This window comes from Mesocricetus auratus, unplaced genomic scaffold, assembly GCF_017639785.1.
Source record: "Mesocricetus auratus isolate SY011 unplaced genomic scaffold, BCM_Maur_2.0 Super-Scaffold_2245, whole genome shotgun sequence".
NCBI lineage: Eukaryota > Metazoa > Chordata > Mammalia > Rodentia > Cricetidae > Mesocricetus > Mesocricetus auratus.
The window spans coordinates 45,335,466-45,359,902 of record NW_024429180.1 but is presented as its reverse complement, the minus strand read 5'-3'; the positions used below and the strand labels follow the sequence as shown (position 1 = coordinate 45,359,902).

General features: G+C 42.1%; 1 protein-coding gene across 1 annotated transcript; it reads left to right on the top strand.

Moving 5' to 3' along the window:
- The first annotated feature begins 19 nt into the window (after positions 1-19).
- On the top strand, positions 20-24,437 carry Nufip1 (nuclear FMR1 interacting protein 1). Its single transcript, XM_040729092.1, has 10 exons — positions 20-459; positions 1,087-1,166; positions 2,727-2,825; positions 3,516-3,578; positions 4,564-4,640; positions 14,537-14,629; positions 17,139-17,332; positions 18,855-18,971; positions 21,966-22,192; positions 24,147-24,437. Exons 1-10 carry the CDS (start codon positions 63-65, stop codon positions 24,297-24,299), a joined length of 1,500 nt encoding a protein of 499 aa, XP_040585026.1. The 5' UTR covers positions 20-62; the 3' UTR covers positions 24,300-24,437.

Genomic DNA, 24,437 nt, shown 5'->3' with positions numbered 1-24,437 from the left:
CGGAAGTGACGCTTAATGTTAGTGCCTCACTTGCAGGCTGGGCGCTCCGCTTGCTATGTGGCATGGCAGAGCCGAGTCCCGCCGCCGGCTGGCCTTCAGCCCCCGAGATGACGCCCGCGCTGGGGACTCCGAGCGAAACTGCCCCGCCGCGGGACAATTGGGTGTTTTGGGCCATGCTGCCACCGCCGCCACCTCCGCTGTCGTCCCCGGCGGCGGGGTCCGAGCCGTGCCAGAAGGAACAACCCCACGTGCAGACCCAGCCTCTGCCCGGAGCGCTTCCCCCGTTCGATGCTCAGATACTGCCCGCCGCGCAGCCTCCTTTCGATGCCCAGGCCCCGCTGGATGTACAGCCTCAGTACAGCGGCCAGCCGGCCTGGAATTTCCAAGCCTCGACGCCATGGTACTGGGGGCTGCCTCCTAATGGTTACCCCGCGTATCACACGCCCTACCACTCTTCGGGTGAGCTGCTTTTTCTCGTGGTACCCCTTTGCTTGCTCCCTTTCCTTCTCCCGGCTTTCCCCTTTCATCTCTCAGCTCTGCCCTGTGTTTTTGGAGGCTCGTAATGAATATTGAAAAGTTATCCCACTAGAAGGTTTCCCTCTGTCTACTCATTCAAAGTTTATTAATTCAATCCAACTATTTACTGGGGGCTACTTAACATAGATAGCAACGAACAAAACATACAAAATTTCTTACCTTTTGGGGGCTTCCTACCTCCCTAATATAGGAAGATGCAATACAGAAAAACAAAAATCATTAGAAAGTAATGATTGCACGTATGCATTAGAAAGGGGAGGGGGCTGGAGAAATGGGTCTGCGGTGAAGAGAGTCTTGCGGTCTTGCGTTTTTTTTTTTTTTTTTTTTTTTGCAGAGGACCAGAACTCGGTTCTCACCACTCATTAGGGGACTCTTAACAACCCGTAATTCCAGCCCCAGAAGAACCGATAACTCGTCTGGCCTCCATGGCAACCTGCACTCTCATACTACCTACATTTTTTTTTTCCTTTTTAAGTCTAAAAACAAAAAGGTGGTTAATAAATAATTGTACATTTGCAGTCTTAAATGAATCTTTCTTTTCTTTTTTAGTTTCACATTCTTATTTTCCACGAACACACGGTGCAAAATTCAGTGACTTCAGTTTGCCTCAAAACAGAAAACAGAAGAAGGTATTTCTGAGATATGAATGTGGCACTTTGAGCCTTAGGTTTACTGCTTCATATCTTGTGTGTTTCCTGTCTGTGTTTCACATCCATTATGGATTTTTTAAGGCGCTTAACCCCAAGTAAAAAGTAAAGTCGTTTTGAAAAAAAATGATGAAGCTATAGAAAGAGAGAACATTAAATCTGTTTGGATACACAAACGTAATTGAGGATTACGATTACAAATATATATAAGTATTGTTAGAAGATTACGAAGGATGGGACCGACAGCTGGAATTAGAAGACTGGAATTCTCAGCGTTTACTGAGTTGGAAGCACAAACAAATTGTGATGACAGATCTTTTGCTTTTCATAAGCTTGTTGCTTTTTAGCCTGGAAGAATCATTCTTTGATATAAAAGCAGATCCCCCTGTTTCTTGTTAAACTCAATTGAGCTATAATCTAATGTTTCTAGTTTAGGAGAGTTTATATTTTCCCAAGCTGTGCACATAGTGTCTTAAATCCAGACAGGATTTATTGTGCTATTAATGTTTGTTTGTCCCGGTTGTAAGATTTTCATCTTTTCAGTAACGGGTATCTGTCATTGTTATGAAGGCCTTTTTTCTTATTGTACGTTTATTTTTGTTGGGGGTAGGTACGTAGTGTGGAGGTATGAGAACAACTTGCAGGTTCTCTCCATGTGGGTCTTGGGGATTGAACTCAGGTCCTAAGGTTTAGCAGCAGATGCTTTTACCTGCCTGGAAGACAGTTTTTCATATGAGGAGTAATGCCTGGTTATATGTCACAAGCCACATACTACATTAAGAACAGGTTTTCTTTATTGTTGTCTGAACCTAATTTACAGGCCAGGTTTCTTCTTCTTTGTATAAATAGCACAATTACTTTAGGGTAGATTGAGTACTTTCTAGAACAGTGGTTCTCAACCTCCCTAATGCTTCGATCCTTTAGTACAGTTCCTCATGTTGTGGTGACCCCCAACCATTAAATTTTTTTTTGTTGCTACTTCATAATACTGTAATTTTGCTGCTGTTAGGGGTTGTAATGTAAATACCTGATATGCAACCCCCAAAGTGGTCGTGACCCATAGGTTGAGAACTGCTGGTATAGAACTTGAAATTAATGTCCTCTTATTGTGAGAACTTTTACCTCATGTTATTCATATTACACAGTGTATATCTGTTAACAGTCCATTTAACATGAACAGTAATATAACATTTAAAAAATGGAGGTTATTTCCTTTGTCAGTATTCTAGTATAGTCTCCTTTGAGAGATGCTCCCCCCCCTTAACCTATTTGCCTTAAATAGGTACTTTTAGATCTTAGCAGATGCTATACCAAATCTTCATTGGGTCTCTCTAACTTGAAATCTTATAGCTTGAATTAGCTCCTTTTAGATTTAAATTTTGTTTTTTGTGTCTGACTTTTTTTATATTGCTAAAAAAATAAAAGAATCCCTCTCCCCAGGGTATGTTTTAAAACAAATCAAATATGTATTCCTGGAAGAGTTATGTTTGGTTGAGCAGAGATTTTGTACCACAGTCTTACTGCTTTTATGTTTGTTTGCAGAAAAGAAAGGAACCGGTTTTCCACTTTTTCTGTGATACCTGTGATCGTGGCTTTAAAAATCAAGAAAAATATGACATCCATATGTCTGAACATACAAAAGTAGGTTCTGGTTATTCTGAACTGATGTAGAAATGGCCTCTTATTTGTATTTTTGGTGAACATGCCAAGTTTATTTTCCTCATAAGTTTCCTAGTTTTTACAGAAAGAAATGTTTGATGACTTGGCACAGGGGGCAGTGCCTGGAATTTGGAGTTTGGAGGTGGGGAACCCACTGCTGCTGGAGAGGAGGCGCTGAGGCAGCCTGTATGTGCTCCTCCATGGCTACCTGAGAGGAGAGCTGGGCCTCTCCCCTGCAGTCGCCTGAGCCGCTCTGAACACTTTCCCTCTCGTGCCGTCTTGACCTGCAGCTCACCGTGTGATTTGTCATAGTGTGCTGTTCTCTAAATATAACCCAGATGGTTTAAAAAATACTGTTTAAAAAACAAAAGGCTCTTGTTTTAGAAACATCATTTGCAGGAATGCCTCACTTTTAGGAGTTAGGAAAGTTTTAGTTTCACTCAAATGGGAGAGGAAATGAGCGGAGTAGCCGTGCTGCTCATCTCAAGGATGCTGTTTCCTTTAAGTGCAGCTGTTTCAGAGGGATCTGTGTTTTGCTGTTGCTCTAAGAATAAAGGAGTGATAGCATAGATAGAATAATCACTGGCCAACCATAGTCTGTAGACCTCTGGTGGTGTGAACCATTAAATTGTGGCCATCATTAAAGTGTCTTCTTCTTGTTAAACTTTTCAGTGCCCTGAAGCAGATTGTTCTTTTAGTGCACACGAAAAGATTGTCCAGTTTCATTGGAAAAATGTAAGTTCTTAATGACTTTTCACCCGTTTTAAATGTGTTCTCTATGTGTGTCAGTAGTGAATAATATTCATGCAGCGTTTTGTACTTTGTAAAGGAGTTTTACATCTCTTACTCTATTTTAGTCTCAAACCATGCAAAATAGATAGTTGTTAACTCCTCCTACAGATTGAGAAGAATGGCTTACCTACCCAGACCTGATTGTTGCACTTGCAAGTTGTATGCTGGTTTGACCATGCCATGCTTCTTAAAATGACCATGTCTGGGTGCTGACAAGATGGTTCAGCAGTTAAGAGCTCGTCCTGCCCCTCTAGAGGACTCAAGTTCAGTTCCCAGCACCCACATTGGACAGCATACACCTGCCTGTAACTCCTGTTTCAGGGATCCAGTGTCCTGGTGTCTGAGGGCACTTGCATACATACACACACATAGAGAGACACACACATGCACACATGCTTGCATGAACTAAAATAAACAAAAGACATGTGAAAAAATGGTCATGTCTACTAATTTTTTTTTATCTGTCACCCTCAATTTTGCTTGGTGAGTTGGTCACGGGTATTTAATGTCAGTTGAGAAAATGGATTATGCATTTATGTAAGAAAAGTTATGCCGGGTGTTGGTGGCGCATGCCTTTAATCCCAGCACTCGGGAGGCAGAGGCAGGCGGATCTCTGTGAGTTCGAGACCAGCCTGGACTATCAAGCGAGTTCCAGGACAGCCTCCAAAGCCACAGAGAAACCCTGTCTCGAAAAACCAAAAAATAAATAAATAAAAGAAAAGTTATGCTGCTGCTTCCCCCCCCCATCATTAGCATTGATCCAGCTACATGAGAAGTGGTTGCTTTTCTTTTGAGGGATAAGGCATAGTAAGAATGCTAGTTAGCTTAAAATATTTTCTGTGTGTAACTTTCATGTTGGATACAATGTTGCACTTAGTTAAGAACACACAGTATGCTTCCTGATGTTCAGCAGGCTTTCTGCCCTTAGATGCATGCTCCTGGTATGAGGAAGATCAAGCTAGACACTCCAGAAGAGATTGCAAGGTGGAGGGAAGAAAGAAGAAAGTGAGTAAAGAGCTGCTGATAAGTAACTTTCTTTTACTGTGGCAAGACTAATGGCCGCCTGGCCCTGCTGAGTATGAAAAGGGAGATGTGGTCTTTTATAGCGTTGCAGACATTTTCACTGAAAGCTTGATTTTTGTGTTCTTCAATAGTGGTACGTTATGACTGAGAATAGTGTTAGTTGATGGTTTAAAAGTAAGTATCTTTATTATATAGTGAAGTCTACTGGATTATTTTATAATGTTAACTCGAAGAAAGAGAACTGTAAGCTACATTATATGAGGCTATTGGGTGTAGTTTGGGGGAGAGTTACGGGAACTTTCTATTTAAATAACAGATGTGTTGTAACTATATGGACCCTGAAGAACGTTAACATGCCACCTACTAGATGTTCTGTGACTGGGGTAATAATGGACTTGTAATGATATTTAAATGTATAATACGTTGCCATGTTTATATTTATTTGTTTGTTTAAACACACACCTGAATGACTGTTCTCTGCTAGGCAGAGTGGGTTTAGCAGTGAACAGGATGTACATGTACTTGTCCTTACCTGTAAGAAGTCCAGGAATTCATCCCTGTGATTAATGTTTAAGAGATGTGAGTGAGCCTTACTGTGTTACTTGTGACTTTACATATACTAGCAGAGTTGATGTCTGGCTACAGTGTACTTGTGAAAATCTGCCTGGAACACCATGCTACTTTCTTCTCACATATTTGATCCTGCAGCAGAAGACTGAGGTAGAACTATTAGAATGATAAGGTGTACATTGAGAATCATTTACTTAATTTAGTTTGTTTTCTGTTGCTTTGATAAAATTCCCAGAAGCAACTTAGGGAAGAAAGTTCACTTTGGCTTATGGGTCCGGAGTCTATAGTTAGAGTCTATAACAGCAGGAATGGCATGGAAGTAGGCAGTAGGCCAGCTGATCACATTTGGTGTTTTTTTTTGGGTAAACTAGGAAACAGTATGAGCTCAAAGTGGGTGAAAGTCAGCTACCAGAGACGTACATCCTTCAGTGTAAATGCTCCATAACGTGAATGCTGTGTAACCTCTTCAAACAACACTACACTGGGGCAAGTGTACATAGTTGAGTCTTACGGGGACATTCTCAATCAAACCAGCATGGTGCTTTTTTCCTAGAATTAGCAAGAAGGAAAGTCAGATATGAAAAAATCTTTTGACAGGGTTTCAGCCTACCTCTGCCTCCCGAGTGCTGGGATTAAAGGTGTGAGCCACTACTGCCTGGCTTTAAATTTTTTTTTTATTTTGTAGCGTTGGGTTTGAAATTAAGGCCTTGCTTATACTAGACAAGTATTCTGCCACTGTGCTATAATCCCTGGTTGTCTTTAATTAAAAATTTTTTAAATTATTATTTGTCTATTTTACTGAATGTGTGTCTATGCACCACATGTGCTCATTGTCTGAGGAAGTCAGAGAAGGCATTGGATCCCCTAGAACTGGAGTTACTCATGGTTGTAAGCAACTATGTTTTTGTTGGAAATAGAACCCATATCCTTAACCACTGAACCATCTCTCCAGACTCTCTTTTAAGTTATTTTTAAAACAGGGACTTGAGGGATTTATTGCATTACTCAGGCTGATGTTGACTCACTCAGTAGCCCAGGCTGTGTTTGAGCTCCTGATCCTTTTTTTCATCCTTCTGAATAGCCTGTCAAGAAGCTAGTCTAAGAGTTTGAGAAAGATACTTAAAAGTCTTTGACCATAGGGCATAGCTTGTTGTTACAGCCATGATGGTCTTTGTCACAATATATTATGCTGTCCCTTGTCTTAGAGTTGATACCCCTGTGCTTTGCACCTGGAATTGAGCTCGAGAAGAACACACTTAGGGGCCAGGTGTGGTGGGGCACACCTTTAATCACAGCACTCAGGAGGTGGTAGCCTTGGAAGTGATACGGGAGCTTTAGACAGTTGCAGGGACAAACTTCAAGATTAAGGGATTTATAACCATGAATCAATTAGGCTTGGAGGAACTGTTATGCACTGTGTACGAAGCTCTTTGCCTATGTGGCTTCTTTATGGCTTCATTTTATTTTTATTTTCTTGTGACACCACTCATGTATCTGGGATTTTTTTTCTTTGTTTTTGTTGTTATGTGTTGGTTAATAATTTCCTTAATACTTGTATTAACTCCCCTCTGTCTGACACTTGGCTTGGAAGGCTCACAATAGTGATACTGAAGGTGGTACCCTGTTGGATGGGATGGGAAGCACCTGTTGGATACTGGCTTTTCCTCTGCTGCTTAGTCTGATCACGTGGAGGCTGCTAGTCCAGTGCAGTGGTGCCAGCTTCCTATAAGAGTTTAATTCCTTTGCAGAATGTGAAAATGGCTCCCCACCCATAGCTCTGGTCTTCACATCAGCCTTGTCAGTATCTGAGCTCCTTCCCCTGCCTGGCAGAACCTGCGCTCTCACTGTGTCCTCTTCCTCAGGCCACACAGGTGTGATGTGCTCTGCAGGTGAGCACGCTGCCATAGGACTGACTTGACTAGTGACAACTTCAGTGTTTTCTTGACTTGCTTCTCCTGTGGTGGAAAGCCAGGTGTTCGTTTTGTAGTTGTTACTCAACTATATAAGTGACCCGTTATGTACAATTCAACATTTGTCACAATGTTTTCTCTTAGTCAAATCTCATAAAATTGGTGATCAGGATTTTAAAAGGGGGCTTGGTTTTTGGTCATTTCTGCATTACCCAGAGCTTTTGGTATCTGGTAGGCTTTTTGTCTCTCTTATATAGATTTGTGGACGCTTTGACAACTTTGTGAGTTTTCTGCTGGTATTTTTCTTTATCTTTTTTAAGACTCACCATGTAGAACAGGCTAATCTCCAACTCATAGCAATCTTGCCTTAGCTTCCCAGGTGTTAGGATCATAAGCTTGTGTCACTTGGCCCAGCTGAACCTTGTTTTGTTTTGTTTGTTTGTTTGTTTTTTTTTGAGACAGGGTTTCTCCGTATAGCACTGGCTGTCCTGGAACTCGCACTACAGACCAGGCTGGCCCCAAACTCACAAGAGTCCCCTGCCTCTCTCCTGAGTGCTGGAATTAAAGGCCCAACTCCAGCTGAGCTCTTGATTTGTTAGTTTTTGTTACCTTCTGCTTCAGTCACAGAAAGGTGCGCTTCTGCATCCATAACTTCCTGTTTACTGGCTCAGCCACCAGAGCTCCTGCTGGCTTGGCGGTAAATATGGGGCCTCCTCTCAGCCAGTTTATCATAGATGCCCAGTACTGTCCCACTGAACTATTTTGCATTTTGTATTCTTGAATAAGTTAAGTATTGGAGAGGTAAGGACATGTTTTATGTGATCGTTTATATCATCTGGTGCCATAGATAAAAGTGGTACATGTAATATTACTATATGTAAAAGGGGTTTGAGATTATTTTATTATGGATAAATTCTATTTCAGTATCCTCTATGGCTCACTGCTATGGTTTTTGATACTAGATTCTCCTCACAAAGACAACCACCAGTCCCTGTTTAAAAGCTTGCATTCTTAAACTACTTATGAACTCCCCCTTGTGGTTCATGTAGCCAGTGATTCAAAGAAAACAGTTTCTGAGAAAACCAGGGATTTTTCAAGTGCTCACGGAAATCTTAGCAGCCTTTGACCATGTATTGATAGAAATCATGCCTTTTAATAATTATTTGGCAGTGGTTTATCATGAAAGTTAGCGATAAACATTTCCTTTTTACTTCTTTTACATTTTTATTTGTCTGTGTGTGAGGGGGTGTGGAGGTCAGGGGGTAACTTCAGGGAGTTAGTTCTTTGCTTCCATCACATATGTTCCAGGAATTGAGCTCAGGTCATGAGACTAGCTACAGATGCCATTATCGACTAAACCTTCTCATAAGTCGGCATTTTGTAAGTGAGAAGGTAAACATTTTACTCTTATGGCTAAGGTCACAAACACCAGAGCCTTTCCTTCTAATGAGAAATAATGAATAAATACATGAGGTGCCTAGAAAGCCACATGCAGCTGAGACACTGACTTCAGCACATAGGGATAATGATGCTTAGGCAAAGGGTGCCTTTCTTCCATTCATTTGGTTTGTTTTGAGGCAGGGCTCTCTATGTAGCCCTGGCTGTCCTGGATCTCACTCTGTAGACCAGGCTGGCCTAGAGATCCACCTGCCTCTGCCTCCTGAGTGCTGGGATTAAAGGTACACACACACACACACACCCCACCCCCAAAGGGTACTTTTCTTAGAGCACCTAGTCACAGGGAGTCATTGGAAAGTAGTGATGTCAGTTTCCTTCCTTCCTTCCTTCCTTCCTTCCTTCCTTCCTTCCTTCCTTCCCTTCTTCCTTCCTTCCCTTCTTCCTTCACTCTCTCCCTCCTTTCCTTCTTTTCTTTCCTGTTTTTCTGGACAGGGTTTCTCTATGCCGCTTTGGAGGCTGTCCTGAAACTCACTTTGTACACCAGACTGGCCTTGAGCTCACAGAAATCCACCTGCCTCTGCTTCCCGAGTACTGGGATTAAAGGTGTGCGCCACCACCGCCTAGCATGGAAGGCTTTCTGTGAGAAGTGAGCCACCTACTCCACACTTGTGCACATGGCAAGTAATTTCCTTTTTAAGAACAATTACAAGAACACTGTCACAAAGAGGCGTAGCCCACTGTTCTGTGGTGGTCCCCCAGTCCAGTCGTGCCTTTTGTGACCGGCCTCCTCTACTCCTGGGCAATCACTGATCAAATGTGCCTTTGTAGAAAATCATGTAGGTGGCATCATACAACAGGTGCACTTTTGAGATTCAGAAGTCACACATGTTGGGTGCAGTACTGTGTCAGTCTCATTTCTGAATATTCTTCTGTTCCATTGTATGGCTATGTCAGTCTTGGCTGTTCTTCATTTCCCAGGGGAGACCTCGGTAAAGCCTCAGTAGACATTCATGTATGAGTTTGTGTTTTGAATATGGCTTTTATTTGCATTGGATAAATACCTGGGAATGGGTTTGGGTGGTCATGTAGTAAGTGTATACTTCACTTTAAAGGAAACTGCCAAACCTTATTGGGGAGAGGTTTGACCTCGAACTATACTGGTTGGCCAGGAGAAGCATTCAGAGAGAAGGGTCCAGCAGGAGGGTTTACAACAGTGACTGTGTTCTCCAGAAAATGGAGCCACAGTCGTGCCTCCATAGCTTAGTGCAAAGTGCCCCATCCTTTCTAGTAAAGAACAAGTTGAAGGCACTGTTTCTGCTGTTGGTACCATTGGGTAACAGCTTTCACTGTTCTTCAGTGCCTTGTTTTGATTTGCCAGTTAGAAGGTTTGCATCTATCCTTATGGTACACCCACGTTCTAGACAGGATAGGCAAAAAACAAACAAACAAAAAAAAACCATGTTTTCAGCTTTTCATTAGCAAAGTAATAGGTGTGTTTCAACTTTAACTAGATTTCCATACAGATCTCTTTGTCTAGAAGTAGGTTTCTTAGTTGTCTTTGGTGGCAGCGGAGTTGATAGAATATGCCCCAAACAAAATTGCCAAGAGGGAATATGCAGCCGTTTCTGACTATGTGGAGGCACAGTTGTTGTTTTTTGTTTTGTTTTGTTTTTTTAAGGTTTATTTTGACTACAACATCCTGCCTTCATGTATGTCTGTACATCACAAGAGGGTACCAGATCTCATTACAGATGGATGCTGGGAATTGAACTCAGGACCTCTGGAAGAACAGCAATCAGTGCTCTTAACCTCTGAGCCATCTCTCCAGCCTGAGGCACAGTTTTTAAGGTTGTTGCTTTTCAAAGCAAAGCCTGATCCTCTTGAATAAAGGGCGGGTCTGAGCAAGGTTTACCGCTCACTGGTAAACGTTCTTCATGGAGAACATGTGTATCTGGTTCTGGTTTCCAGAGTTCAGACTGCAAGGAGTCACGAGTGCTGGAAAAGGAGCAGGCACAAGTGTTGAGTGATGAAATGGGTTGTGGGCTTTGAACCTGAGGGCGTGGGGGGACGTTTATTTGTACCTGTGATGTTGCCTTGTTAGTGTGGGTTCTGGAAGCATTTTTTTAGCACCTTTTAATTTCTTTGGGCTTCTTTCACCTTTTACTTCTCAGGTTCTTGTCCTTTCACATACTCAGAAGGGTTGGTGAGGTATTCATTAGTAGCATATGGGGCAGAGTGTGGGGATGTATGTCCTTGTGTGCAGGAGGCTTGGGTGGGAACGCTGACCTTGTGCCCGTCTGCCTGCAAATAATAGAAGGGGAGAGGTGGGATGGATTGGCAGGAAAGAAGGAATGTGGGAAACATTTTCTTTGTTTTTGGTTCTTTGATAGATTTCTAAAACATATACTCTCTTATTAAGTAGTTTTTTTAATTATGAAATTATATTATTTCTAGATATCTATTATAGAGATCTGCCTCTGCTTCTGATTATGTTTAATTTTTAGTACTTTAAAAATGTTTTTAAGGAACTGAAGACATTTTAGTTTTTATTTTATGTGTATGCGTGTGAGTGTTTTGCCTGCATGTATGTTGTAACCACTTGCATGCCTGGTGCCCAGGGAGACCAGATGAGGGTGTTGGATCCCCTGGAACTGGAGTTACAGTAGGTCATGAGTTGCCATATGGCTGTTGGGAATCATACCTGGATCTTCGGAAGAGCACTCAGTTTTAACCGCTGAGCCATCTCTCTAGCCCCAGTTTATTTCATCTTTAAATTTCTTTTATGTATATCCGTAGTACGTCATACTGTGTCTCACACACACAGGTATTTTCATACAAACATGTATTTTATATTACTTCAGGCTCAGCTTTTGAAGAATTTACCCTAAAAAGTGAGTTCCACAATGGTACAGTCAAATTCTTCTTAGTTTGAATGTTAGTGTTTTTGTGAGAGCTGCTCTTCTTGAGTTTGCTGGTGTGTTCTTTGACATTCTAGAATGCTAGTGCCTGTTAGAAAACCTGTGAAAGAATCCCAGGACTCAAGATTTAAAGCCAGAAAAAAGTGCTAGAGAAATTATACCTTTGCCTTTATTACTTCATCTTTATTCTGTGTTTTTTCAGACTAGCCAAAGTTGGAGATGCCCTCAGTGTTTAAAATTAAAGCTTCCCCCAACAAAGAAAAGAAAGGTGATTCTTCATTTCTGAGCAGAGAGGCAGAAGTCCACTAGGTGGAGCTGTTCTGTTTCCATCATTGCTGACTCTGTTCTGACTTCACGGGGACGTCCAACAGAAGTGATCTGCCCCTTAATAATGTTCTATCTCTGACGTTCAGGAAGACTTTGAAATTAAAATGTAGTGGCATAAGCTTGTGTTAGGGCAGTTTTGTTTTGATGAGAGTAAAGAGGAATCATGTTCTAAAGCGAGTAGGCCTAGGAGAAGATGTCAGTAAAGTAAGATGAGTAAGGAGAAAGTTGGATCATGCATGCAAAGGTAACAGTTGGCAGAGTTTCACGCAGAGGTGGTCTCTGCCCCATAAGGACATCACTGGAGACCCGGGGCACAGGCAGGGACGAGTCAGAGGTGAGAAACACAAGAACAGCTGCGCAGTGGTGGTGCACACCTTCAATCCCAGCACTCAGGAGGTAGAAGCAGGCGGGTCTCTGTGAGTGCAAGGCCAGCCGTGTCTACAGAACTGAGGTCCAGGACAGCCAGAGCTATACAGAGTAAGTCTTTCTTGAAAAACCAAGAAAGGGACGGATGGACGGACGGACGGACACAAAACCAGGAGACAGAAATGAGTGTGGTGTCAGAAGCAATCTACTTAGGACAGTGAGGGAAAGAGGTGCAGGAGAAGGGGTGACTGTAGATTTTAAGCACACGCACAGAGAAGGTGCCGAAAGTCATGCCTTTCACAGTGAGTGGCTTTCCCAGTGCTCTTTCCTAGCAGGAGACCCTGCACTAAGTCACACCTGCATGGAACTACATACTCTGGACATAACTTATTTTCCCCCAGTAAGGCGTGTCTGTTTTTACACGGACTGTCCCCTTTGCTGGAAAGGTGGTAAGTAGCTCTGAGCTCCGTGTGTAGCCACCCCAGGGTCTGTGAGTGTTGTTACACACTGCTTACCATTCCTGCTTCTCTATGTTCTGTCTGCAGATGGAGAGCAGCTGCTGACCAGCCCCCCATAGGCTGTTTTATAACCACTTCTCATCTTCTACAGGCGGCAATAGTTCCTTTCATCTTCCTACAGAGGTTTTAGTTTTCACCCTCTTAATCGTCTTTGAGTCTCTTTTGAGCCCCTTCCAAGTTTCTTTGCCTTAGCATTGCTTCTCCACCAAACTGACACGAGTATCCTGACAATGTCTGACCATTTTTGAGTACCAGGGAAGATTTTTACACCCATCCAAGTGCCGAGTCTACTTTGTGTAGCCTTAGGTCATGTTTGCTTTCTCAAGTATGTGTTGCTGACTGCTATCAGAGTCTCATCTTGTTTGACCTTGCTCTTTTCCTATTACGCTTATTTATAGCATGCGCAGTCATCTTCTCTTATTTATGGAGGTTATTTATGGCTGGGTACATGCTTTGCACTAAAATTCATTGCCTTTTCCCCCTGATTCCTTCATCACTAACCAATGCCATTTCCATTCTTCAGGATAACTAACCCATAGGAGTCATTGCATGTGCTTGAGTCAGTGATGCAGATATGCATGTTATTTTAGTGATACCAAGGTTGTCACTTCTGCCTGTGCATGCTGAGCTTTCTCCCTCTGACCTATACCCAGTCCAGTATTACACATTTAAAAGAAGGTAGAGACGTCTTAGAAAAAGTAATAGAACTCTTGCTGATGTTTCTGATGAGCACCAGCCTGAGTGGTGAGAGCTGTATTCCCCTCTTTCATGTTTTCTATGCTGTGAAGGTTTATTTCTCATTGTCAGATTCTAGGGCTGCCATCTCTATACATCTGTGCCATCAAACAAGGAAAGCCATTCAGTTTGTACATGTCTGTCAGATCTAATCTCACTCTTAGCCATCCATTTATTTATTTGTTTTGTTTGTTTATTTGAGGCAGGATCTCTCTACATAGTCCTGGCTATACTGTAACTCACTCTGTAGACCAGGCTGGCCTGGAACTCAGATCCGTCTGTTTGTGCCTCCTGGGTGCTGGGATTAAAGGCGTGTGTATAAATCTCTGTACCATGTGTGTATCTGTTACCCGGGGAAGTCAGAAGAGGGGTGTTGGGTCCCAGGAAAACAGAATTACAGATAGTTGTGAGCCACTAGGATCTAGAGACTAGGTGGATGCTGGGAATTGAACCCAGCTTCTTTGAAGAGCAGTCCATGCCCCTAACCACTAAGTCATCTTTCAGCCTCTATAACTGTTCTGTGTTGTCACCTGTTGGATTGAGTACAAACTTTGTAGACAGACATGTTTTGGGATGAACGTTTTTTGGTAGTTCAATTAGTTCCCTTTGGTTAAATTAGGGTTCATTTAAAATAATTCTCAGGGTCGCAGTCCTCTCTTTCTGGTATTGAGTTGTTTGTATTGGTTTACTTAGAACAAATTCCATGCTTTTCCACTTGAGTGTTGTCTATTAGCACCATTTCAGGCCAGTTGGTTTTGTGTCCCTTTCTTTGTGGATCTCTTTAGTTTGAAATTTCTCACCCTACCCAAAAGAAAAATGTCCTCTCCTGGTGTTTAACTGTACTTGGTCGTAGGTGTAGCTGTTCTTAGACTTTGCCTGCCCTCTTCAGCATAGCACGTATTTTGTGAAAGTAATTGACTAGGCAGGTTGTTTCTTTGTGTATGGGTGCATGCTAAAGAGATGTTAGAACAATTTGCACATGCAGTGTGAATGATGCAATTGAAATTCTAGCTTACACTCCTTATCTGGTTGCAGTGTTTGCGGACAGCTGTAACATTGACTCATAAACTGTATTTTTCTCTTAAATTTTTGAAGTAATTGAAAGTTTATAAAAACTTTTATTGTTTTTATTCTAGAAACTACCCAACTCTGGCCAATATTGAAAGGAAGAAGAAGTTGCAACTTGAAAAGGAAAAGAGAGGAGAAGTGTTGACAACAACACAGTATGGGTGAGTTCTTGGAGCTGCTTGCGTAGGCATTCTCCACGTTCTTTAAAAGCCTGTGCTTACCAAGTGAGAAAAGAAACAGCAGTGTGTATCGCCCATTGTGAAATCGTGCTCTCTAACTTTTGCTTTAAAATCCTTTTTAATCTTATCTTAAAATCCTGTTACCCAGCCGGGCGTTGGTGGCGCACGCCTTTAATCCCAGCACTTGGGAGGCAGAGGCAGGTGGATCTCTGTGAGTTCGAGGCCAGCCTGGTCTACCAAGCGAGTTCCAGGACAGCCTCCAAGACAATACAGAGAAACCCTGTCTCGAAAAACCAAAAAAAAAAAACAAAAACAAAAAAATCCTTTTACCCTCTACACATGATAGGTTCTGAGCAAGTCCTTCTTGTCCTTGTCTCCCTGCTGGTCTTCCCCGAGAGCCTTCTGTACAGCACAGGGATGATAGGACAGTCCCTCCTGTGGTGGCCCTGTCTGACCTGTGCTTCTTCATACAGTCAAAATCTTCCCTGGAGAGTGTTTGTTTTAGGGATGTATAGGAAGCATAATTAAGGATGTTCTACACAGTTGTTTTAGCCAGTTCCCTATTGGCATCAAGCTGTCAGTCAGTTGCTTATTAATAAAAGTTGGATCTATCATGGCTGCCATACCATGCTCTACTGTCAGTAATGTGTGAGGTCTCCTTTCCCTCTACTCTAGCTTTTCTTTTCAGAATTTTTCCATTTTGTTTTTTTTTTTTTTTCCTTTTTTCTTTTTGGTTTTTACGAGGCAGGGTTTCTCTGTATTGTTTCGGAGGCTATCGGTCCAGCCTGGCCTCGAACGCACAGAGATCCGCCTGCCTCTGCCTCCCGAGTGCTGGGATTAAAGGCGTGCGCCACCACTGCCCAGCTCCATTTGGTTTTACTGGCTTTATAATTTAAATATACAAACCTTATTTGCACACAACTTGATGAGTGCTTGCTCTCTTGCTTGTGCTCTCTGTCTCTCCCCGCACGCACGCGCGCACACAAGGGTGCATGCGGCTGTCCTCATCCATGTACCTTCCACATGGATTGGTATACAGCACATCTTTACTTCACCAAGCTCTCTAAAGCCCTGTCCTGTTCAATGTGTCTCCATAAACGCTAACCCTGTTCTTGTTTTTATTATCACAAGTTATTCCTATTAGAATTATATAAATGAAATCATACATTATACATTCTTAAATACATGCGATTTCTGTCTCAAAATTATTTTATGAGATACATCCATGCTATGTATAGTTGTAAATCCATTCATACTGCTATATAGAAGTCAACTGTGAGAGGTATTCTATTGGTAGATAATGACTTGTTTTCACTTTGGGTTGTTATGATTCAGATTCCTATGAACATTTCTTGTACATGTCTTCTGTGGCTATTAATGTTCATTTTCATGTACCAGATGGTATGTTATAGGTTATTTATTTACATGATTAGGTGGTTGAAGTATATTGTTCAGCACTTGGTACTGTTGCTAACAATATTGAGCATCTTATGTGGATATTCTTTTGCTGAGGTGCCACTTGAAGTGTGTCTGACTGTTTTTAAACATGTTTTCTAATTGTGTGTGTGCATATGGGAGGTGGATTGGTGTAAGTGCAGTGCCTGCAGAAGCCATAAGAGGGTATAAGGTCTCTGCTGCTAGAGATACAGCAGTTGTGAACTGCCCGGTGTAGGTCCTCTGTAAGGAAGGAAGTGCTCTTAACTATTAAGAGATACAGCAGTTGTGAACTGCCCGGTGTAGGTCCTCTGTAAGGAAGGAAGTGCTCTTAACTACTCATCCACCACTCCAGCCTCAAAGGCCTTGTTGTCCTTGATTTTCAGGAGTTACATACATGGTTGCATACATATATATTATCTTGGAGTGGCTTGTATGTATTAAGGGATACACCTCTTAATTTTTCTTGCCTTTGTGCTCTTAATCGTGTCCCTTAAAAAAAAAAAAATAATAGGAAGTACATGTCACCAGCATTTTGGGTCAGTTGGTGTCAGCCATATCAGTTGATCATGCCATTGCTCAGTCACAGTTGAGGACTGGGTGGCTAATGACTATGGTACCCAAATACTTCCTATTTAGGTATTCATTCTTTGGTGTGGATCCGTCAGACATCATTTGTCTTCTGCTCATAGGACCTGAATGTTTCTTGTAGAGAGAATCTGCTGAAGATGACGTATTTGTAAATGGTTTGCAAACTTTGAAGCTCCTTAAAAATGAGTAGATACGAATAAACAAGTTTTTTAAACATAGACACAGGTTTATGTACAGTATGTGCATGCTGCTAGCTAAGATCTGCCAACAGTCACACAACATGGCCTGATTTCAGGGCTCAAAACACTTGTATTTGGAAATAAATGTCAGTTGTGGTATTTAAAGTTCCAGTATAGACAGCGCTTGTCTTAGGGTAGTTCTTGTATTTTGGTGTCTTTAATGTCTTAGTATCTAAGTGATCAACTTAACTCCATGTTTCTTTTGTTCCATTCTTTTCTTATTCCAGCAAAATGAAGGGCATGTCCAGACATTCACAGATGGCAAAGATCAGAAGTCCTGGGAAATATCGTAAATGGAAAAATGGTGGGACTAGATGCAGAGCAGGCATTAGACTAGGCAATCGTGCCGGAGATTCGAAGCCTGAAGTTCCATCTGTGGTTAATGTAGACCCTCTCGGTACTTTGATACACAGTGACTCTGGTAAGCTAAATGGGAAAAAAACATTAATATGGGGGCATGCACATGCACACACAGAGTCATTATCATAGCCCTCTGAGAAATTCAAATCCAGTAAGTATGAGGGGATGGCTAATTCATTGACTGAGTTAGATTGGAAAAGAATCTTGGCACAGTGCAATGAATGTTGGGTTAAGCACAACCAATACCTAGTGAGTAAGGTACTTGCTGTGCTCCATGTGCTTTAGATACATTGGTTCTTTCCTGTAAGGACCTTTGATGTGGGTGGTTGAAGATGGAAGTAATGCTATCTGAAAAAGAGGTCTATCTAATATATTTTATTAAATACACGTACAAGATAAACAGGGATAGAAGCTCTGGGAACGTGGCCCACTTCCGAGGGAGAGCGCTTTTTCTTTCGCTTCCTTTTATCCCCACCTGTGCCCATCCCTTGTCCACGCCCCTTTGGGTGTGGACTATATTATGGGCTCACCTCTACAGGTGGTACTACGCCCACTTAGAGGTGTGTACCATATGTGGAGGTACATGACCAATCTTCACATAAAAAGGTACTTGGATTTCCTAGTGACATGTTTTGGTTTGCCCAGACTGGCTTGATGAATACTGAATGCTCAGTCTTGAAACATTTCGTATTGGTTGTGGACCAGTGCTAATGTTTTAGAACTGCCCAAAGTGAACATACTAGGTGGTGTCCTGGGCTTTACGGAGGCTTTCTGTGTCGCCATTAAACCCTTCACCTTTGGCGTTAGACATGCTCCTCAGTCCTTGCCATATTCTCATGGGGGTGTGTTGGATTAAGTACTTAGACGTTTAGATTCATTTAAATGAACTCTTTGAGTCCAGGGAATGCTTCAAGTATTTGATTTATTTAAATATTAAACAATGAAAGTAGAATTTTAGATATAGTGGGGGGTTGGTCCAGCCCTAAATGATGTAGCAGACTTTGATGATTCTCCATGGGAGGCCTCACCCTCCCTGAGGAATAGATTGGGGTGGATGGGGAGTAGGAGGATGGGAGGGAGAGGGAACTGGGATTGGTATGTAAAATAAGATTGTTTTGAATTTAAATTAAAAAATTAAGAAAATAAAATAGTTTTTTAAAGGTAAAAAAAAGATAGAATTTTTATATTCCTAAATCTAATTTTCAGAGTTAACTATTTTGGTCCAATAACATTAAGTGTTTTGGCTTTCCCACTATGTAAGTTAATAGAGACTGTATAAATGAAGTTAATTTAAGAAAGGCCCAAATTCTGCAACCCACAAAGCATGGGAAGTAAGCTAGGCTGTGTACAGTTAACGTTTGTCCCTCTGTCTCCTCTCGAGTAAAGAACTTCTCAGCTTAACATTTTAAACAAGGACAAAATTTGTATCCCTCCTAGAATTTTTGAGGGAGAAAGAAGAAAGAATTTATCAGAAATGACTTCCTTGTATCTTACTTACAGATGAGGAAAGTCGGCTTGCTTTGTAATGGTGCTGATGCATGGGCTATCCTCTGTGAATCATTGTTCTTTCCTTTCTGTTGCAGAGTCTGATAAGGAAGAGAAGCCACCAAGGACTGTAGTACCTAAGGAGGTGACGCCAGCCTTGTGTTCGCTGATGAGCAGTTACGGTGATGTTTCAGGATCAGAGAGTGAACCAGAAGGTAAGGCAGGGTGCGGCTCCTTGTTCCATTTTGCCTGTGGTTCATACTGGGCAGTGATAGCATCCAGCATGCAACATACTGTCCCATTTCAGAACCCTCAAGGCCCTTTGTCATGTCTGTAACACTTTTAGTAGATGAATAGCGATCCCATCACTCAGGAAGATCACAAGTTTATGGGCACTCTCAGCTCTATAGTGAGCTTGTGGATAGCCTGGGCTACATGAAACTGGCCTCAAAAAATAATGAAATGAAATAAAAATGTGAAGCTCTTGGCCACAGTGCTGTTTATAGAACATGTTTATGTAAGTTATCTCACTTGGAATGCATAGTGGTCCTGCACTTGTGCTTGCATTATATATTTACTCTGTGTGTGTGTATGTGTGTGTGCATGCGCGCAGGCGCTTTGTACATGCAGGTGGATATGTGCAGAGGCCAAAGGTCCGTGCTCTCTGTCTTTCTATATTGCTCCCCACCTTATTTTTTGAGATAGGATCTCTCCCTGAACCCAGAGCTTACCGAGGTTACAGGTGCATGCCACCACTCCTAGCCTTTTCCTGAAGGTGAGAGCTCAGGTCTGCAGGTTTGTGTGGCGGGCACTTTATCTTCTGAGTCATCCTCCCACCCTCACCTATCTGTTTTAAAGGACTGAAGAAATGGAATCCTTTCAAGATTCTGCCTCAGAAGTTAGTGATGCCCAGGCTTCACTTTAGTATGACAGTATGTTTGGCTTTGTGGTGACAAGTCAGTTTACCCTCCTGCAGCCTCTCTCTCTTAGGGCCACCTGCTTGAGTTGTGATAGACTTGATCTGATGCAGTATAGTTTTAATACAGGGTTTGCATCAATAATGTAGTATGTGCTTAGTGGGTCAGCCAATGTTCCATATTTGGCAAAACCTGGTCCTACCTGGTAATTGTGTTTGGGCCTTTCCTACTGTAAGAGAGTTCACACGTTTGTGATGGAGAAGGTGTGTGATCTAAGTAGCTGGGGTTAAGAGTAAGAGAGAAAGTGTTCATGTAGAATGAAGGGAATGTAACTGGATGAAGTTAGCAGGTCTCTGAGATAACCAGGGTTTGTGTACTTGGAGGATGTAGACTAAGGAAGAGCTGGGCTTCAATACAAAACTTGGTGTTTATGTATCTATCTGTGACGTGGGAATTTTTTGCTATTAATGGGCTATGGGCTCTTCTGGTAGTTAAAAGCTACTTGGATTTTGAAATATAAGCTACTTGGGTTTTATCAGCACATTCCTTAACAGATGGTTGCCTTCTTTTGCTTAAAAAAAAAAGTATTTACTTTTAAGAAAAACAGTATTTGTTTCTTACTCTTGTTTCCCATATACTGATAGGTAGATGGGGTTATTCTTTAAACACGTATTACATTTCCTCCCTGTCAATTGTATTTATAGCATGATAAGGAAAAAAAACTATTAACAGTTAATGAATCCCGTAAAAACAAGGTGAACTAATGCTTTCTTCTTTCCCTCTGGAGGTGAAACATTTAGTAAATACTTTGCATACAGTTTGAGGCTGCTGACATTTTTAAATTGGAAGGAAGAAAAGAAGCTGGGAAGTCTTTGAGATCTCACACCTTCGCTCTATGCGGTTGAAAGAGGATAAGTTTGTTAGCACTAGTTGGTGTGTAGCAGAACCTATTTGAAAATCTAGGTGTGGGGACTTCGTAACAGAAAGAAGCCAACTATTTGTGTTCCCTTGTAGTCCCTGCTTTGTGTCCTTTGCTGTCTTCCTGAACAGGAAAGGGATACTAACAGGCCTGAAGACCTGCGGCATGCTTACACACACACACACACACACACACACACACACACACACACACACACACACACACACACTTCATGAGGTGTTTGTTTGTTTTTGTTCTTGTTTTGAGAGACAAGCCCTCATCATGCAGACCAGGCTAGACCAGAACTGGCAGTTTCCCACCAGTTTTCCCCAGTGCTGGGTTGACATGTGTGGGCACTGTGCCTGGTGTGTTTCATGTTTGTCATGAATCCAGCCCTTTAGCACTTTAAGCTGTCCTTAATCCCTGGCAATAGTCCTTGTCCTGAAGTCTGCTTTCTTCTGATGGCCATGTGTGTTGCATCTCTTTTATCCCCTGCCCATAATGTTTTATTTTCTGTACACAGTCTTCAGTTGTGCGCTTCCTTGGTAGTTGAGATGGAATGCTGGCTCAGACTGTAAGGCAAGGAGTGCCTGCATTCTGGCTCATCATTAAAATCACAAGTTGGATCTTGCTTCTTTTTCTGATCTGACTACTCCTGTCTGTTAAGTGAGGTGTCCAGGCCATGTGCATATAGCTGTCTTTTGATAAAGCTTGAAATGTGTGGCAATGTGCTTACATTTTCTCTCTTATTGCAGATGTCATCTGATAGCATCGTTCCCTCCTCTGTTGTTTGTTTAAATAGTTGTTATCGTTAACTGTTTTCAAAGAATATCTTCCTTTGTCCACGTATTTCCTGTTTCCTAGTACTTGTTATTCTTTTGAGTAATTCTAAGCTGCTTCTTGGACGAGTGCTTTTTATATTCTTGCCCAGTCTCTTTAATTCTTGGCAGTTTAAATACTGTGTGCGCGCGCGCACGTGTGTGTGTGTGTGTGTGTGTGTGTGTGTGTGTGTGTGTGTGTGTGTGTGTGTGTGTGTGTGTTGGGGGTCCTTGTAAAATTCTTAGGTTTAAGTTACTGGGCAATTAAAAAAGAACACAAGATTATGCCAGTTGGTGGTATAACTTGGGCAGCAGAGGCAGGTAGATCTCTGTAAGTTCAAGGCCAGCCTGGTCTATAGAGTGAGTTCCAGGACAGCCACAGGTACACAGGGAAACCCTGTCTCAAAAAAACAAAAAAAAAAACATTAAAAAAGAAAGAAGTTACTGGGTAGCCAGTATTATGGCCAGGAGGATTATTGTACCTGTTTTTAAAATGTTTTACCCAATTTTTATTTTTATGCTTGTTCATTTTTATGTTTGTTTTTATACACTTAGAAATCCCCATCAAGTCTGAAGCAGATGTTATGACAGAAAACCATGTCCCTCATCTCAGTCCCCCCAAGAGTCCAAGACAGAGTGATAAAACAACTGGTAGAACTATCTCAAGAACCAAGTTTGAAAGCCAGAGGAATGGCTTCAGGAAGATAACCCTAAAGAAGAAAAAGAGTCACCACCACCCACTGTTTGAACCAAGAACACGTCACCCGCACCTCCTGGAAATGGTGAGTGGTATTTCTTCATGCTATGGTGTCTGTACTTTTGTCATAAAGGTGGGGTCACTGGGGTGCTGTGTGTGTGTTTCCAGGCTACCTGTGTTTCTTGGAGACTCATCTGTGTGGATGTCTAACTTCTTACGCTACATTTGGCATGTAGTTGGTGTTCTGTACATGCAGAACAATTACAGTTCTCAACGCTTCTTAACACCAATGCATTTAAGTATAGATTTAACTACTGATAAGGAGGTTTATGTTGGCAAGATGAAGGAAAAGAAGATCGTTTTCTGTTTTAAAATACAGATGCCTATTGAGGGCTGCTGATCGATGGCTCCACAGTTTAGAGCCCTGGCTGCTCTTCCAGGGGACCTGGGTTCAGTTTCCCCGCACCACATGCTGGCTCACAACTGTGTATGACTCTCATTCCAGGAGATCTGATACTCCCTTCTGGGTTCACAGGCACCAGGAGCACATACGTACATGCAGGCAAAACACCCATATAGACAAAATAAAAATAAATGGGTGACTGAATAAATCTTTTTTTTAAATGCCTTTGAAACAACCCAAAAGTAATATGAAGACAGGTCCTGAGTGCCTGCACCAAGTCGCATTTCCTGTGTGCACAGCCTTTGCCTTCCTCTGACCATGCCTTTATTTGTATCTGTCCTGGGCTTTAATGGTTTTATCAGCATTATGTGTTGGAACATTTACTAAACACTTGAGAAACGAAAGGGATGCTTTTCAGAGGTCAAACCTTTCATGTCTAAGAGAAGCAGTTTTAGTGGAGCTGCGAAGTCTCTTGTTTGATCGGGTGAGTGTGTCTGCTGTAACCAGGGGTCCTGTTTGTCCTCTCAGGGTTACATGCACAGTTGCTTCTTACTAAGTCAGGTGTAGGCTGTCCTCTGTGGTGTGACTGTAGCTGACAGCCAGCCAGCTGCAGTTTTCAGGCGTCTGTCTGATGCTGTTGTCACCAAGGGCTGCTCCTGATGTGTATTACAGATGTCACACAAATGACATACTGTTCTGGATACCAGGGAGTTTGCGCGATGAGGAAAACCAAGGAATGTGGAGGTGTTTTATGTGCTAGTTTCAGCTCTCACTGTGGTTAACATGCCTCACTTTACCATTTATAGGCTTGGATTTGGGAGGTCCTCTTAATTACTTCTTTGAAGATGGGGCTTCTGTTCTGCCTAGTCCTGCCACCCTTCAGTTCCAAATAAACACACAGAGGCTCATATTAATTATACTGTTTGATCAATGGCTTAGGATTCTTTTTGGATAGCTCTCTCTTAATTATTAACCCATATCTATTAATCTAAGTATTTCCATGTGGTCTTGGCTTACTCCTTCGACGGTTGCATGGTGTCTCTCTGGTGGCTCCTCTCTGCCTTCCTCTCCCCAGAATTTTTCTTGTCTGGTAGTCCCGCCTATACTTCCTGCCTTGCTACTGGCCAATCAGTGTTTTATTCATTAACCAATAAGAGAAACACATATATAGAAGGACACCCCTGTCATTTCTTACTGACATTTTTTTTAAGAGTGCCATTTAAAGCTATGGAGTGTCCTGTTGTCCAGGCTGCTGTGGAATTCCTATGCTCCTTGTCTCAGGGAGCTGAGTGTGCAGGGGAGTGCTCCTGCACCCAGTGAGGCCCCCGCCTCACACCCCTCTGTACCACTAAGTGAAAGGAAGGCATGGCTTTCAGAGGAAAGGTCATGACTTTTAAGTCTGCTTCCCTGCTCTTTGATCTCTCTTCCTAGAGAAGAGCCAAGTGTGAGCGTGTGTGCTGCTCAGAGAGCAAGGCAGTCTCCCTGTAAGTCACAGGAAGAAGGGAATGTGTGTTCTGACCAATCTGTCTGGCTTACTGCTCTGTGCTCTTTCTTTTAGGAGGGGATACTTAGTATTTTAAGTTGTGTTTCTTGGACTTTTTTTTAAACAACTAATCTTTTTCAATGTATATTTTAGCTTTTAGCTCCAGACATTCGCCATGAAAGAAATGTGCTTTTGCAGTGTGTTCGGTACATCATCAAAAAAGACTTTTTTGGACTTAATACTAATTCTGTGAAAACTGAAGCTGAGTCGATGTCTCATGTTTCCGAACATGTAAGTGAAGCATAAAAGGGAGCACCATCCTATAGTAAACAGAGGAAACCAACAACTCTTACAGACCGACTAGTAATGCAACTAAAAACTTCGTGGATTTTAAGTCTGTCCTTCGGCTTTATGCAAATAAATGCACAGCTGGTCTTTTTAAAA